Source organism: Xenopus laevis, chromosome 3L (genome assembly GCF_017654675.1).
Source record: "Xenopus laevis strain J_2021 chromosome 3L, Xenopus_laevis_v10.1, whole genome shotgun sequence".
Classification (NCBI taxonomy): Eukaryota; Metazoa; Chordata; class Amphibia; order Anura; family Pipidae; genus Xenopus; species Xenopus laevis.
Genome location: NC_054375.1, coordinates 142,460,747 through 142,475,950, shown reverse-complemented (window position 1 = coordinate 142,475,950; position 15,204 = coordinate 142,460,747). Strand labels below are relative to the sequence as shown.

Genomic DNA, 15,204 nt, shown 5'->3' with positions numbered 1-15,204 from the left:
ACTCCTGTCATCCACGACATCTTAACAATGGAATGTACGGTGGAGAAGTACATAGAGGAGTCTTGTTTATTAAGAGATAAATTTCTCTGCAAGGGATATAGATATGAGGACTTACAGAAGGCCTTCCTTTCGGCACTTGAACTGAATAGGAAGGACCTGATAAAAAGGGGAAGAATAAAATAGTCTTAAGTACAAGATATAGCACGCAATTTGACAGAATCAAACACATAATAAACAGACATCTCCCGATTTTATTTGGGGATCCAGTGTTCAGGCAATTGTTAGAGCCAGGTATTCAGGTAGTGGCAAGGAGAGCTCCGACACTGGGTATGAAACTAGCACCTAGCATGTTTAATAAGGAAAATAGATCAAACACATGGCTGGATAATGTTGGAATGTTCAGATGTGGAGCGAAAAGATGTGTCACCTGTGGAGTGGTTCAAGTATCAGAGGTTTTTATTTGTAGTGTAACAAAGGAAACATATCAAATTAGGAGCTATATCAATTGTAACACCAAATCGGTAGTGTATCTAATAACCTGTTCAAAATGCCACAAACAGTATGTCGGTTGCACAATCAAAAATTTAAAAAATAGAATACGTGAGCACATCAATGACATCAATGACATCAAATCAGAAAAAGCAAATACTCCCGTGGCGAAACATTTTAGGGAATGCAGTGGTGGAAATATAAAATGGCTGTCGGTGCAGGGAATAGAAAGAGTGAATTTGGGTCCAAGAGGTGGTGATCTACAAGCTAAAGTTTTGAAAACAGAAATTAAATGGATATTTCAATTACATACTAGACAACCGGAAGGGCTAAATTCAGTCTTTGACATTAGTTGTTATTTTTAACATCCGAAAAGTATTTTAGATAACAACATTGTATATCTGTGGATATTACTTATTTATTTATACATTGTTGCACGATCGCTATGTTAATAAGTTAAGATGAAATGGTTATTTTACTTTTATACATGGGTCTCCAAATATTAAATTGAATTACATTTTAAATAATGAACTGATGACAAAAGTAAACGGAATGTCACATAAACAAAAAAATTTTGCAATTTGTTAAGATATAAGATATGAATTATATGGTTAAAATTTGCATATTGTATCAATTGAAAAGTCAATGTATGGAATTATTCGTATTTCCAGTACTCCTTTTGTGTATAACTGACGTGATTTTTTTAGCGAATCAGGAAAGCTTTTTTCATGTTTTAATTAATGTACAGGTGTGCTGGGGGGGATTTAAGCTCGGTGTAATGTGACGGGAAGTGAGGTCTCTGAGGAAGTGTATCATCACGAAACGCGTCAGACCTCAGACGCTTTTGTTTGTTTAATTGATCGTATGTCCTAATAAAGAATTTACCTTTTTAAATAATTGGAGACGAGCGATTCGTGTTGGTGTTCAGGAGTGCGCGGCCTACTAATCTTCTGTTTGTCAGTACACCTGGTTTCTATACAACCAAAACTTGCCTCCAAGCCAGGAATTTAAAAATAAGCACCTGCTTTGAGGCCACTGGAAGCAACATCCATGGGGTTAGTGAGCAACATGTTACTTGCAAACCACTGGTTGGGGATCACTGCTTTAGACAGGCAGGAAATTGCATCATCTAGTCATATTAGCCTTTATTCAGCTATTACTGCCTCCCTAGGAAAACACAACCATCCTGGAAATAGGTGCTTATTCATATTAGGCTCTATTATAGGGGTGCATACAGTTTATACACCCTACTAGTACATAATTTAGTTTTACTGTTGGTAATTTGGTATTTTTTTATATTTCAGAAGAAGCAGAGTAGAAGATAGAGCATCCACGTGTGACCTGGTATTTAATGAATATCATTGCTCTGAAAGACGCAGAGACACAAGAAATGGAGACTGTGTATTCAAATATTATGGAAAAAGGTAAGAATCTAAACACAATATGACACATCTGGACATTATCAATAATACAGTTGCTTCCACGGTAAAGAGGATAAGGGATACATTGTGATTCACTCATCAACATGAGGGTTCATAACCAGTTTGCCCCTTTTTGTTGCACTTTGCATCCTGCCCGTGCTGAATAAATGACCCCTGGCCTGGATTTGTGCCAAGGTCATTTTAGGGGCGGCATGCCGCACACCGCAATCCAAAGAGCACTGGAGACACGTATTCCTGTAGGCGTAATCCTCAGTGCTCCGGCGCATGTGCGCACTGCGGTCGGTGGCTTGAATGCGATTGAACCGGACACTCAGACCCTGCAGTCTATCCGCACCCAAAGCCAAAATCCGGCCCTGCCCCTAGTAGACCTTACATTTCCACTCATTGGTTTGCTGAAATGAAAACTGCATTATGTGGAAACCGATTATACCTTGCATTTTTGTGTCAGTTAGAGGATACATTGAGAAGCCAAAGGGGCTGATTTTCTAAAGGGCAAAGTGGCCGTCGCTAGTGAAAATTCACCAATTTACTATCAAGCATAGCGGACAATTAGTTAGCAAAATAGACTATTGCTAGCGCAGTTTCACACCCTATCGCCAGGCAAATGTTTGCTCAGGTGAACAATCGCTACTCCACAAATTATACAGAACGTTACCTCTTTTGCCAGAGTTTCCTTTGCAGACTTAGACAGTGTCGGACTGGCCCACCAGGAAAACTCCCGGTGGGCCCAGGTGTCAGTGGGCCTCTTGCTTCTAACCATTTGGCCTATTTCATGTTCATTCCCTATTTCTTTATGGGAACAAAGAGGCTTAATAATGGACGAATAGAGTATAGTATGTAGATAAGAGAGACTAGGAGAATAAAGAGGTTGAGTGAGGAGAGGAGATATAATAGTTTGCAAAGTGGGCCCTCAGCCTAAGGTTATATGGTGGGCCCCTGGCATCCCAGTCCGACACTGGCCTTAGACCTGGCGAACTGATAAAACTAAGCATCATCCTCCTCAATCTTATGTTAGTGACATCATATCCTGTATGCCGGAAAGTCCTAAAAGTTCTAAAAAAAACACTGGTGTTTTTTTTTTCATTTTTAAAAGCGAGATTGCCCTAACTACTAAAGATTTTTGTGTTAACATTTTTTTAACAATTTTCGGGGCATGCCACATTTGTTTTAGGGTGGGCTCATGTCTAGACCATTAGAGGATCTCTTTTGTCTTTATTTTGCTTCCTTGGACATTTGTTATAATATGTGGCCACTTCAAGCATTTGCACCAACAATTCCAATAAAGACGTATATATGACCTATATGCAGGGCCGGATTTACATAGCGGACGCCCCTAGGCCCACTGCCATTTGTCGCCCCTGTCCCCTCCCCTTTATTCGTGCAAATTTTCATGGAGATTGTATCTCCTGTGTATCCCCAGTGTTTTTGAACCAATGTGGATGTGGTTGGGCAGCATGCCGCCCCCCTAAAATCCTGCCACCCTAGGCCCGGGTCTAGGTGGCCTTCCCACAAATCCGGGCCTGCCTATATGTACCCGCCCTATTCAAATTGACCTAAGCGTGAACATACTAACAAAGTTTCACTAGGCAGAAATGAACGCTAGTGAAAGACCGATATGAAAGGGTTGCACTGACAAATTAACACTAGCAGTTTGGTTGCCCAGACGCAACTTCGCATTTTTGTGAATTAGCGTAGTGGTAGCAAATTTTTGTCTGGCGAAGTATGGAGGATAGTTTGCATGAGAAAATTCGGCCTTTAGTGAATTTGCCCCAAAGAGTTTGGAGCTGCATTTGTCAATGGAAGTGTTGTTGCGCTCTGGCTGTCAGACTGCAGTAATGGGTAACTCTCTCTCTCTCTCTTAGTTCCATCATCTGGTAGGAAGAAATGCTCACCAACAAAGCTGTTATTCATCCAAATAGGTCAAATAATGGCTCTGTTCCTGCTCTTAATCATCGTGTCTGCCTTACTATTCATCATGGGTGAGCATGAATAACCTGTAAAACCTTCATAAATGTTGCTTAGTGAAGTCATCGGTTTTAATTGGTGCTCAGTGATATCACTTGTGTCAGAACTTATTGAGACGTGTATTGTAAGAAATAAAAGAAATAAGGCAACTGCTGTTCTAAAATATAAAGTCGGCTAAGAGTTGCAAAATGGTGTCCATCTCATTGTTATACACAATGCTCTAGTCTACATGCTAGTACCACAAAGGCTGAACTGTTGGTTAAAGGGGACCCGTCACCCAAAAAAATTATTAAAAATCCTATTTTATAACATTAGTCAAGCAAAATAAACTTTAATTACACTATATAAATTATTTGAATCTTGCTTCCTTCAGTCTGGGATTTCATAATTATAACAAGCAGGCAGGAGCCATTTTGTGGACAGTATTATTAAGACAAGCCTTGTATCATCTCAGAATCTTGTTTGTGCACCAGAATGGGGGACCTGATGTCCATCCCCATGTCCTGGCTACACAATTAAATGGTAAAGAGAACGGGGGAATGTGGGGAGAGCAGTGACAACTAGGAAGTGCTGAATGGAAAGTGAAAGTAATTGTCTGCCCCGCCTCTATGCCACTGGCATAGAGGAGTGGCAGACAATATTTGATTGACAGCTGAGATTTTTAAATGAGCTTACAACAGTTATGAATGCTTTAATAAAAAATAGAAATTGGATTTCATGTTTAGTTTGAAAAGGACTTTTATTATACAGATTTTTGTGTCTGGGTGACAGGTCCACTTTAAAAACAAGACAGATTTCATGAGAGTTTTGCATCTTGATCACTCCTGTACTGGTTGATGTCAGACTAACTTTTTTGCTTATCCAGTGGTTACACTGAAAATACAGCCTTCAAGCCTAGGCCCAATGTTGAAGAAGATGGACTTCTTCAGACAGATTTAGGGAACGGTTATTTACTGAACTGCATGACAATTATGTTGGAGACCAGATTTTGGTCCAGAAAGATGTACCTGGGCAAAAAAAGCCTCAGATTATAATGTATTATATAAAGCTCTATAGTATTGTTGTTACATTCCATTCCATCTCTGCTTACAGATTCTCGTACATCTGAGAGGATGAATAATATTGTGCAGAGCATCTTACAGGCCAGACAAAATGGTAACTATGGGGCAGTGTACATGATCCGTGTCCTCCAGAACCTCCCAGGTGTCACAATTGCCAGGGAATTGGCTACACATGTTGATGGAGCTCTAGATGGAAGCTAAAATGCAATATAACACTGACATTTGTTAAATTTCCTGACAATATAGTGAAACTATTATAAAGTCTGACCTTATCTGACCCTATTTCAGAGAAATCCTGCTGTGACACTTACTGGAAGGAATTTGACAAAAGCTGTTATTACTTTGAAGTGAGTCAAATGAACTGGATAGATGCCCGTCTCTTTTGTAAACGGATAAATAGTGACCTAGTCATCGTCAACAGTGAGGAGGAGCAGGTAAGGCTCTTTCAGTCAGATTAACAAGTACCACTGGCTTTATCCTCTTTATCCAAACCAGTAGCTCATGAGCAACATGTTGCTCACCAACCCCTTGTATGTTTATTTTTGAATTCCAAGCTTGGAGGCAAGTCTTGGTTGCATAAAAACAAGGTGTACTGTCAAACAGAGCTTCCAGTCTACATAGAGGCTACCAAATAGCCAATCACAGCCCTTATTTGGCACCCCAGGGATGTTTTTCATGCTTGTGTTGCTCCCCAACGCTTTTTACATTAAATGTGGTAAAAAAGGTTGAGGACCCCTGCTCTAGGGGTAAACATTTCAGATTAGTTCCATCACTCTGGTATGTCAGGAATTATAGAACATATTATCAGGTGGTTGACATTCCTGTTATAAATGTAGATAGAACTAAGGGCTGAGGGCACATGGAGCACTGTCTCTGCAGCTCTCAGTCAGTTCTTGAAAAGTGCAGTTGATCAAAGGAGCTGGGGATGGTTGCAAATTTGCTTCTCTCGGTCTGCAAAAAAAAAAACACACAGGGAGAGAGCAATGGAGACAACACTCCATGTGCCCTTGGTCTAAGAACCAAATAAGGCAAAGGCTCAGAACCATAGTTACTTGGACTAAAACTCTCCTCTTTCTTCTCACCATCTTTTTTTTCCCGTTTCTCTATTTCTTTATGCATTCTACTTTGCTAATAATTTATTCTCTCCTTGGCATCATTCCCTTTGAGTGTTGTATACTATATTGACACTACATAAAGAATAGTAATAACACATGTGTATGCAATGATTAATGGAGCCCATTTGGTGTTGGAATTTTCCAGGTGCCTCCAAGTAAATCTGGGCATCATTGTGCAGATAGGCCAGTCATCCATATATAATTAATATGCTTTCAATGCCTGCCTACATCCATTTCACTAAGGGGAACTAGCATGAAAATTAAAGTTTTATATGAGCTTCACTGCATGGAAATTACTATACCGCTCTTAGCAATCTGTCTCTCTACGTGCTGGTTTTGTATACAAGTCAGCTTTCTTTTTTTTCTAGCAATATCTTCAACATATAACAGGAGGTGTTTTTTACTGGATTGGTCTCCAAAGGCTTAATAACACTTGGACATGGGTTGATGGATCAATCATCAAAGAATCATCTGGGTAAGTTGAGAAATGAGTTTGTAATCTACAATTAAAAAAACTACCAAAACTAATTACTAACTGACTATACTGACTAAATGGTAAGTGAAGGAAAAAGGGGCCCAGAAATTAACATTTTAAATCACTAAAAGCAACCCATAAAGAAATGCTGAATACAAATACAAATATACTGTGATAAGAAGAATTATTAGTAGTAGAAAGAAGAAGTTTATGATGCCTCTTTATAGGTCACTGGCTGGATTTAGTTTCAAAATCCTATCCTACAAAAGAGAGAAACTAAATAATCCATGGTGGGTACAAATATATCAGGAATGGATCCAGGACCTTAATATATTCTTTGTAGATGAGAAATGGGAGAGATGTGCAGAACTTGGCTAGAACTGGGGGAAACAGAATGAAGCTGGAAGGAGGAAAACCAAAATGGATCATTAGGAAACACACTTTTTATCATATTCAAACACACTGATAATGATTAGCGATGGGCGAATCTGTGCAGTTTCCCTTCGCTGCAAATTTTCGAAAATTACTGTGAAATTCGCGAAACGGTGGAAAATTTGCCAAAAACAAAGTCAATGGGCATCAAAATAAATCTTAAAATAATTTTCATGAGCGTAAATTTTGACGCGAGCGTCAATTTTTTTACATGCGACTATTTGGTCCAAATGCATTAAAGGAACAGTAACGTCAAAAATAAAAGTGTTTTAAACTAATGAAAATATAATGCAGTGTTGCCCTGCACTGGTAAAACTGATGTGTTTGCTTCAGAAACTCTACTATTGTTTATATAAATAAACTGCTGTGTAGCAATGGGGGCAGCCATTCAAAGGAGAAAAGGCTCAAGTTACACAGCAGATAGAAGATAAGCTCTGTCTGTCTAATGGTGTTATCTGTTATCCATTAGTTAACCTGTGCCATATAGCCGTTTTTCAATTTCCGCCATTGCTACACAGCAGCTTGTTTATATGAACTATAGTAGTGTTTCTGAAGCAAACACATCAGATTTACCAGTGCAGGGCAACACTACATGATATTTTCGTTACTTTAAAACACTTACATTTTTTGGTGTTACTGTTCCTTTAAAGTCAATGTGCATCTGAATAATTTTGATGTGCTCCAATTTAGATGTGCGGCATTTTTTTTTGCCGCAACGGATTTTTCGCTGGCGAATTGTCACCGCAGTTTTGCGAATTAATTAGCTTGCAAAATTCAGAAATTTGCCGCGAATTTGCATCTGGCAAATTTATTTTCTCATTCGCTAATAATGATACAAAGACATTTTGAAGGATTAAAACTAGAATTAAGCATTGAATCGGTATACAATCAGTCCCCATCTTTGTCTGACTTGGTCAAAAATCCGGCTGATCTTATTACTTCATTCCTTTGCCAAAAACGAGTAGTCTTAGATGTTTTTCCCACTAGAGCTGAGAGAACTTACCATCTTAAGGTGGCCATAGACGTAACAATTACGATCTTTCTTGGAAAAGATCTTTCCAAGAAAGATCGTTCGTTTCAATACACACGTGTAGAGCTAAATCGTCAGATATACAGGTAGATATACGGGAAGAAACAATAGATTTCTACCTGTATCTGACGATTCAGCACTAACAATGGGCGATGTTTGGGTCCCTTCAAAGGCACCCGATCAAAATTTTCCATCCAGCCCGATCGACGAGCCGACCGATATCCAAGTCTTCTGCCGATATCGGTCGGCTCTTTTTCCACCATACACGCAACGAATATCGGACGAAAATTCGTTTCGTACGATATTATCTGTGCGTCTATGGCCACCTTAAGACAGCCAATAGGAACAGGCACACTACTCAAACACTGAGCATGTATATTATTATAATATTGCTTTCCAACGACTGAACAGGCTGTTGCTTTATGTCTTCAAGAGGTTGTGAATTTTACAATTTACCCTGTGGAATATTTAGTTTCTCTTGTGGATTTACTATCGGATGAGTCAGTGAAGTGGATTTTATAAACTCTCTATCTGTGTCTGATTTGGCTGGCAGATGCATTAAAACCTTTATTCTGGAACACTCAATAGGACCATTCTTTGTATAATTTTAACAGGAATTGTTACCTAATCTTAATGTTTTTATTGCCCAGTATTGATGCTCCTAATTGTCAAGTATGTTCCACATTGGTGGACTGATTTCTATAGCAGAGACTTCAACCAACAACGTCATGAGGGTGATAAAGTCCCACTTTGTTACCATTAAATGTGAAGGAATTTAGGGTTCAAATAAAATCCAGGACTGCGTCATTATAACCCCCATGACAAGGGGTTGGTTGATATCTTTGCTAAAGTGTCCCAAGGTTCTGTCCAACCATGTCCATTTATTTTAACAGAATTTTTTCCACATAAATGGTCCATCATCTTAAGGTTTTTGGTTAGTTTAAAATTACTTTTGTTTGTTTTTCTCGGCCAAACCCCCAAATCCTTCCCAAAAGATTTGGCCGAATACCGAACCAAATCCAAATCCTAATTTGCATATCCAAATTAGGGGTGGGAAGTTGGAAACTTTTTTTTACTTCCTTGTTTTGTGACAAAAAGTCACGTGATTTCCCTAGGGTTTTTTTTAACTTTAGGGTTAAGTTCTCCTTTAATCCCATTCACCTCGTCTGAGCCTCAGCTGCTCAACTATCTGTCACTCTTAGAATGACTTAAGTGAATAGTCTACCCTGACTAGACCTGACCTGTCTAGGTTCCACTTTACCCTGCCTTCCTGCTCAGACCAGGGCTTTCACCAAATGGACCCTGAGCACATGACGGCTCAGTATTATATACTAGCACTGGGCACTGATGGAACTACAGGTGGCATAGCTCAAAGCAGGATAAGGAAATAGGTCCCCCTCCTACCTGTATTTTAGGACCCTTTACCACTAGGGGACTGCCTGCTAAATAATACTGGGAGACTAATTTACCAGTCCCCTACAGCTTATTCACCCAGCATTGTCACCCAGCATGGACCTGTCTATTGTAACATGCCCTGGTGAGGAGCTATGAGATGCATACTTGCACTGAACTTGAGCAGATGCCAACTGGAAGGATCATCCGACATCACTGATATCACATGGGACTTTGAATTTTGTGTACAGGGAGTCTTTAAGAAAGGGGGGCCTGTACTTAACTAATGTGAGGTCTACTTTTAGCAATGTTTTCCCATTATGATCTACATCCATAAAAACATTGCTAGCATTGTGTTCCATGGAAAATATTACTTAAATATTATATTTATTTATATTGCTATATTTAACAATTATTTTTTATGTAAATTTAACCAAATATATATATGAATGAAAAACAAGACAAGTTGTTTGTCTTGATATCTACTGATAACCAGCTCTACTGGTAGATCCCGATCTACCTTTTAGGCACCCCTGCTTTAAGATAACAAAATTAATTTGTTTTCTTTCTAAAGATTTTGGCGTGAAAATGAACCAAATAATAAAGGGGGAAAAGAAAACTGCGTAGCCCTAACCTTCAAAGGAGAGTGGAATGACGCACCATGTGTCAACCGGGAGTATCAGCCTATCTGTGAGATATAAGAAGTCAGCTCGCAAAGTGTTTATTATCAATTCTATACATTCGAATTTTTACAGCTGCTACGATGTGTTGATGTCCAGCAGATAGTAGCTCTATGATTTAAAAGTTTTAGCCGCTCATGTTTTCCTGTGCTTAGCTTCTGGATCTGATGTCCATTTATTCATATTCCCTGGTGTTGAACTCAGCCTGAAACGAGGGGGATGGATGGTTGGCAATGCCAGAACTAGGGGTTCAGACATTCTATAATAACTTTGCAGCTGGTGAAACAACCCCCCAACAGGCTGCCTGATTTCATGTGTATACTTTATCCCTCCACTGCTGAAGAAAATATATACATACAGCACATTTTATGCAATCTCAAAACTTGTTTATTTTATCACTCTCCTTTTCCTTTCTTGAGGATGTATTATGTCTCTGTTCTGTAGATGTCCTCCGCTTTAATTTATCCTACCATTTCATATCTCTCCAGAAACCATTATCTTCTTCTTTCCCCATTCCCCTTTTGTGATTCCTATTTCTGCTTCTTCTCCCTATCTGCTTTCCACTTTTTGTTGGATGTGCGTCTTCCTTTCTATATCTCCATCACCTCTTGCCCCCACATAAGAGTTGCTTTCTCTTGCATTTCAGGCTCCCACTGACTAACTGTCATTTTTCCAAATGCCACTCTCATTTCATCAAGACCAGACATTATTCAGTGACAGAGCATTTGACTGCTCATACTGCATGCACGGTCGGCCATTATTATTGAGCACATCCAGTATGAAAACCAATTAGTTATGCAGGAGTTCAAAGTAGTATTACTGTGGTTATAAATACAAACAACAATATGCTGCTGTTAAAAATTAAAATATGAATTAGAGGCTGAAATGGGGAGCAAAAAATGCATCACAGGCTGATCCACAAAACTGCGTCCTCAGCAAGTGCAAAAACAGAAGCCTGTTCCAGCCTTGGGAGGTTGGATGGGTGGAAAACTTTAGAATGTGCCTGAAAAGTAACTGTTGTAAGATAGATGACTAGATATAAACAGTTCCTCTTCTCATGATGACCAGTGAGCTGCCATGTGTCAATCCCCCTGATTAGTAACAGTGGCTCTTTCATAATTTTTATGGTATCGTTTTTATTACTAAATTACACTGTTTGCATTGCAAGTAATTAATTACTCTCAGTGCGTTGTGCCTGGTCGTGTGCTTTCAAAAAGAGCCAGCACTTCACAATGGAACTGCTTTCAGAGAAGCTATTATTTCTCCTACTCAATGGAACATGGAGGAGTCGCAAAATGAGTGAGGGTTAAAAAATCAAAAACATACAGAAAACCTTGGCTACAGAGCTATATATAATCATAACAAATTATGGCTTGCTGGAGACCTCTAGTGACCGATCAGAGGCATAACATAATATCAAATGATGTCATATTAAAATATCAAAACCTCGCATGGAGCCGAACGCGTTTCATGCTTACCTAGCATTTAGTCATAGGCAATCCCAAACGGGACACATGTCTCCAAGCATTTATATACAATTTCAAGTAAACCCTTCCCGTGTTAAAACCAATCATAATTAGAGTAGAGTAGCTAATTAAAGCATTCCCAATATAAATATCTATCAAATATAATCATATAAAACATGTCACATCAAATGTAAGTAAAAAATCCAGTATACTTCTCTCTGACGTAGTCTCGTTAGAATGTCTCCTCCTCTTATTCCTGTCTCAACATGTTCAATCCCTTGTACAGAAAAATATTTAGTATTGATATTATTACATTCCATAAAGTGTCTAGTGTTAGTTTTATTACTATACTTGGTATTATTGATCTGATTAATGTGTTCCTTAATTTGCTCCTTAAGGCACCTTGTAGTGCACCCCACTAGTGATGTGCAGGTCAGGTTTTTCCCGACACTCTCCCGCCCTCCCTTAGCCCGCCCACGTCCGACATCCGGGTTTCTGTTATAAACCCGTGAAGCCCCTCTGATGTTGTCACAAAAGGGGTGGACGAGCAGGCCGGAGAAAAGTTGAAAACCTGCATTTGAAGCTGGCGGGTGGGGAGAGCAGTAGAAGAGCGCAACAAACACCAGCGCACCACCCGCGAAGAGGAGTGCGGGGTCGTGGGTCCATCGGGCTGGCCCGCACATCACTACACCCCACATATTGCTTCTTGCATTTGCTGCAGGTGATGAGATATATTACTCCTTTAAGGTTACAATTAACAAATTGTTTGATACTATATATTTTATTTGTGACTGTAGCTCTAAATTCCTAAGAAATGTTAAGATATTTACACGTTACACAGCGGCTACTCCCACATTTGTAACAGCCTTTAAGATTCAAAAAATGAATATCTGTATATAGAATTGGTAAGAATTTCTTGACCACATTGACAATTCTTTTATATTGTCTGCTATATCTCGTAATAAAGAGTAGCTTATTATTATATTGTGTGTTGTGTTCCTTCTTTTTTGAGACCAGCAGTGAGTCCCTATCCGTATTTGCTGCTTTACAGTAAGTTCTCTTAATATTATTTCTCTCATATCCTCTCTCCCTAAATCGGTTACTCGTGTCATCCTTTAGAGTCCTAAATTCTCCAAACGTTGCGCAGTTCCTCCTCAACCTTAGGAACTGACCAACTGGTATACTCCAGTTGTAGACAGTAGACTCCTCGGATGGCATGAGTATTACCGCTGCATGGTTTCCGATATATTGTGGGGTTGACTCTGTTCTCCTTGGAGAATAATCTCCCATCTAGAAATTCAATCCCTGTTTCCGAGAAATTATCATAAATTGAAATCATTAGTATTGATTGTTTGCACAAACTGATTAAATGCTTGCCTATTACCTGCCCAGATACATAACAGATCATCTATGTATTGAATATATATTGATACTTTCTCCAACCTGCAACAAAGTAGGTTTCCACCCACCAACCCATTTAAAGGTTGGCAAACTTCGCTCCCATTTCTGTTCCACATTGCGGCAGGTAAATTTGTGCATCAAATAGGAAATAATTATGTCCCAATAGATATTTTATTGCCAAAAGGAGAAAGTCTTTAAATTCCGTGTAAATATCTTAAAATTTCTCAAGAATTGAGATCTACAGTCACAAACAAAATATATAGTATCAAACAATTTGTTAATTGTAACAGTATAGGAATAATATATCTGATCATCTGCAGCAAATGTAATAAGAAATATGTGGGGTGCACTACAAGGTCCCTTAAGGAGCGAATTAGGGAACACATTAATCATATAAATAACACCAAGTGCAGTAATAAAACTAACACTAGACACTTTATGGAATGTAATAATAGCAATCTTAAATATTTTTCTGTACAAGGGATTGAACATGTTAAGACAGGAATAAGGGGAGGAGACATTGTACCCAGACTACGTAAGAGAGAAGTATACTGGATTTTTTACTTACAGACGCGGTTACCATTAGGTTTTAACTTTACTTTTGATGTGACTTCTTTTGTATGATTATATTTCATAGATATTTATACTGTTTTGACTTTGTATGTATATCTTTTTTAATTTCCACCCCGAAACATGGAATATGTATCATCTGAGAGACAAAGTGTTTCTAACTGAACGGGCTAATTGGGAATGCTCTAATTGTATACTTATACAACAATAGTTGTGTCTAATTGTGATCAGTTTTAACAATGGAAGGGTTTATTTGAAATTGTATATAAATGCTTGGAGACATGTGTCCCGTTTGGGATTGCCTATGACTAAGTGCTAGGTAAGCATGAAACGCGTTAGGCTCCATGTGGGGTTGTTTTGATATTTTAATATGACACAATAAAAATATTTTTAACTAAAGAGCATGCATATTGAGATTTCCTTGCGTATTACATGACTGAGGGCACCTGGGAAAATTAAACATGTCTAGTCCCATGTCAGATTTTCAAAATTAAATATAAAGAAATTTCAATGCAGGATTCTGCTAGAGGAGCTCTATTGACTGATACATTCTGTAAAAAATCTTGTTTTCCTGAGACAGAATTGCATTAAGTTGCCAAACTTAATGCACCTTCCTGCTTGGAGTTGAATGAGTGACCTGCTGTTTGCTCTATATCTATCTCCATATGAGCAGACAGCTATGGTCCTTCTTCACTGCTATTGATTTCCTTGTATTTGAAAGTGGGTCTGGCTTGTTTCACCTGTTGCTAATCTGCCCACAGGTGATCAGTGTAAGCCATTAGTCTGGCTATATAACCCCCTGCTCTACACTGACTCATTGCCCAACGTAGGTCTATTCTGAGATGGTTCCTGGGTGTCATCTGTGATCTGATTTACCCTTTCTGACCCTTGCCTGTCCTTGAATTTTGCTGATTCACTGCCTGAATTGACCTTGCCTGATTACTGACTATTCTTCTGGATCCTGATTCTGTACTGAGCTGTCTGTTTGCTTATTGATTCCGGCCTGTTCCACGACTACGCTTACTCTTTCCCTATTCCTCCTGACACACGTTCCCATTTCCTTGCCTTCCCAGACCTGTGTCGGATTTTCAAATAAATGAATTATTAATAAGAGTGTTTAGGTTCAATAATAACACATAATTGTTTCTGTTTTATATAATATAACCTCCTATTTTATGTATACATGATTTATATATTATGCATGTAGTAATGAAGAATAAGTATACAAATTAATGTTGGGTGGTGAAGATCCATGAAAATTTTCTAAAAGGATAAGTTAGTTGACCCAGGTGTTTCACAGCTTTAGACTTAAGCAAATTTCAAAGGTTGTAGAATCCTTGGTGTATGTTTGAGTATAAGATGAGAACATCTTAAAGAATAGAGCCTATATGTGTGTTAGGGTAATAATTAATCAAAGACCAATTTTGAATGGCTAGTGTTTTCACAAGTATATTATATGTACCAAAAGTATTAAGGAATCATAAAGTATTGTTCCAGTCTCAGACAATGTCAACAGTAATGTTTAACACCAGACTAAGGAGGTCAAAGGCTATTATGTATTATATAGATATTTTTAGGTCACGATGTTTGAGGCAATAGTGCCATCTACAGGTAGTGTAGGACATCACGCCCAGGGGTCAATGATTGACATTTTACAAAATATTTAGATTTGATGGTGATAGTTTA

At 38.6% G+C, this 15,204-nt stretch overlaps 1 protein-coding gene across 1 annotated transcript; it reads left to right on the top strand.

Annotated features, from left to right (window-relative positions):
- The first annotated feature begins 1,797 nt into the window (after positions 1-1,797).
- Positions 1,798-10,291, top strand: LOC108710637 (asialoglycoprotein receptor 1). The gene is made up of 6 exons (XM_018251748.2): positions 1,798-1,913; positions 3,794-3,910; positions 4,989-5,051; positions 5,246-5,391; positions 6,441-6,547; positions 9,976-10,291. The coding sequence occupies exons 1-6, from the start codon at positions 1,841-1,843 to the stop codon at positions 10,100-10,102; spliced, it is 633 nt and encodes a 210-aa protein (XP_018107237.1). The 5' UTR covers positions 1,798-1,840; the 3' UTR covers positions 10,103-10,291.
- The last annotated feature ends 4,913 nt before the right edge of the window (positions 10,292-15,204 follow it).

Bases quoted from the DNA above. Each gene is read 5' to 3' on its own strand.
- LOC108710637 (XM_018251748.2), top strand. From the start codon at position 1,841: ATGAATATCATTGCTCTGAAAGACGCAGAGACACAAGAAATGGAGACT. The intron at 3,911-4,988 runs GTGAGCATGAAT...CTCTGCTTACAG, and splicing joins TGCCTTACTATTCATCATGG to ATTCTCGTACATCTGAGAGG. The intron at 5,052-5,245 runs GTAACTATGGGG...ACCCTATTTCAG, and splicing joins CTTACAGGCCAGACAAAATG to AGAAATCCTGCTGTGACACT.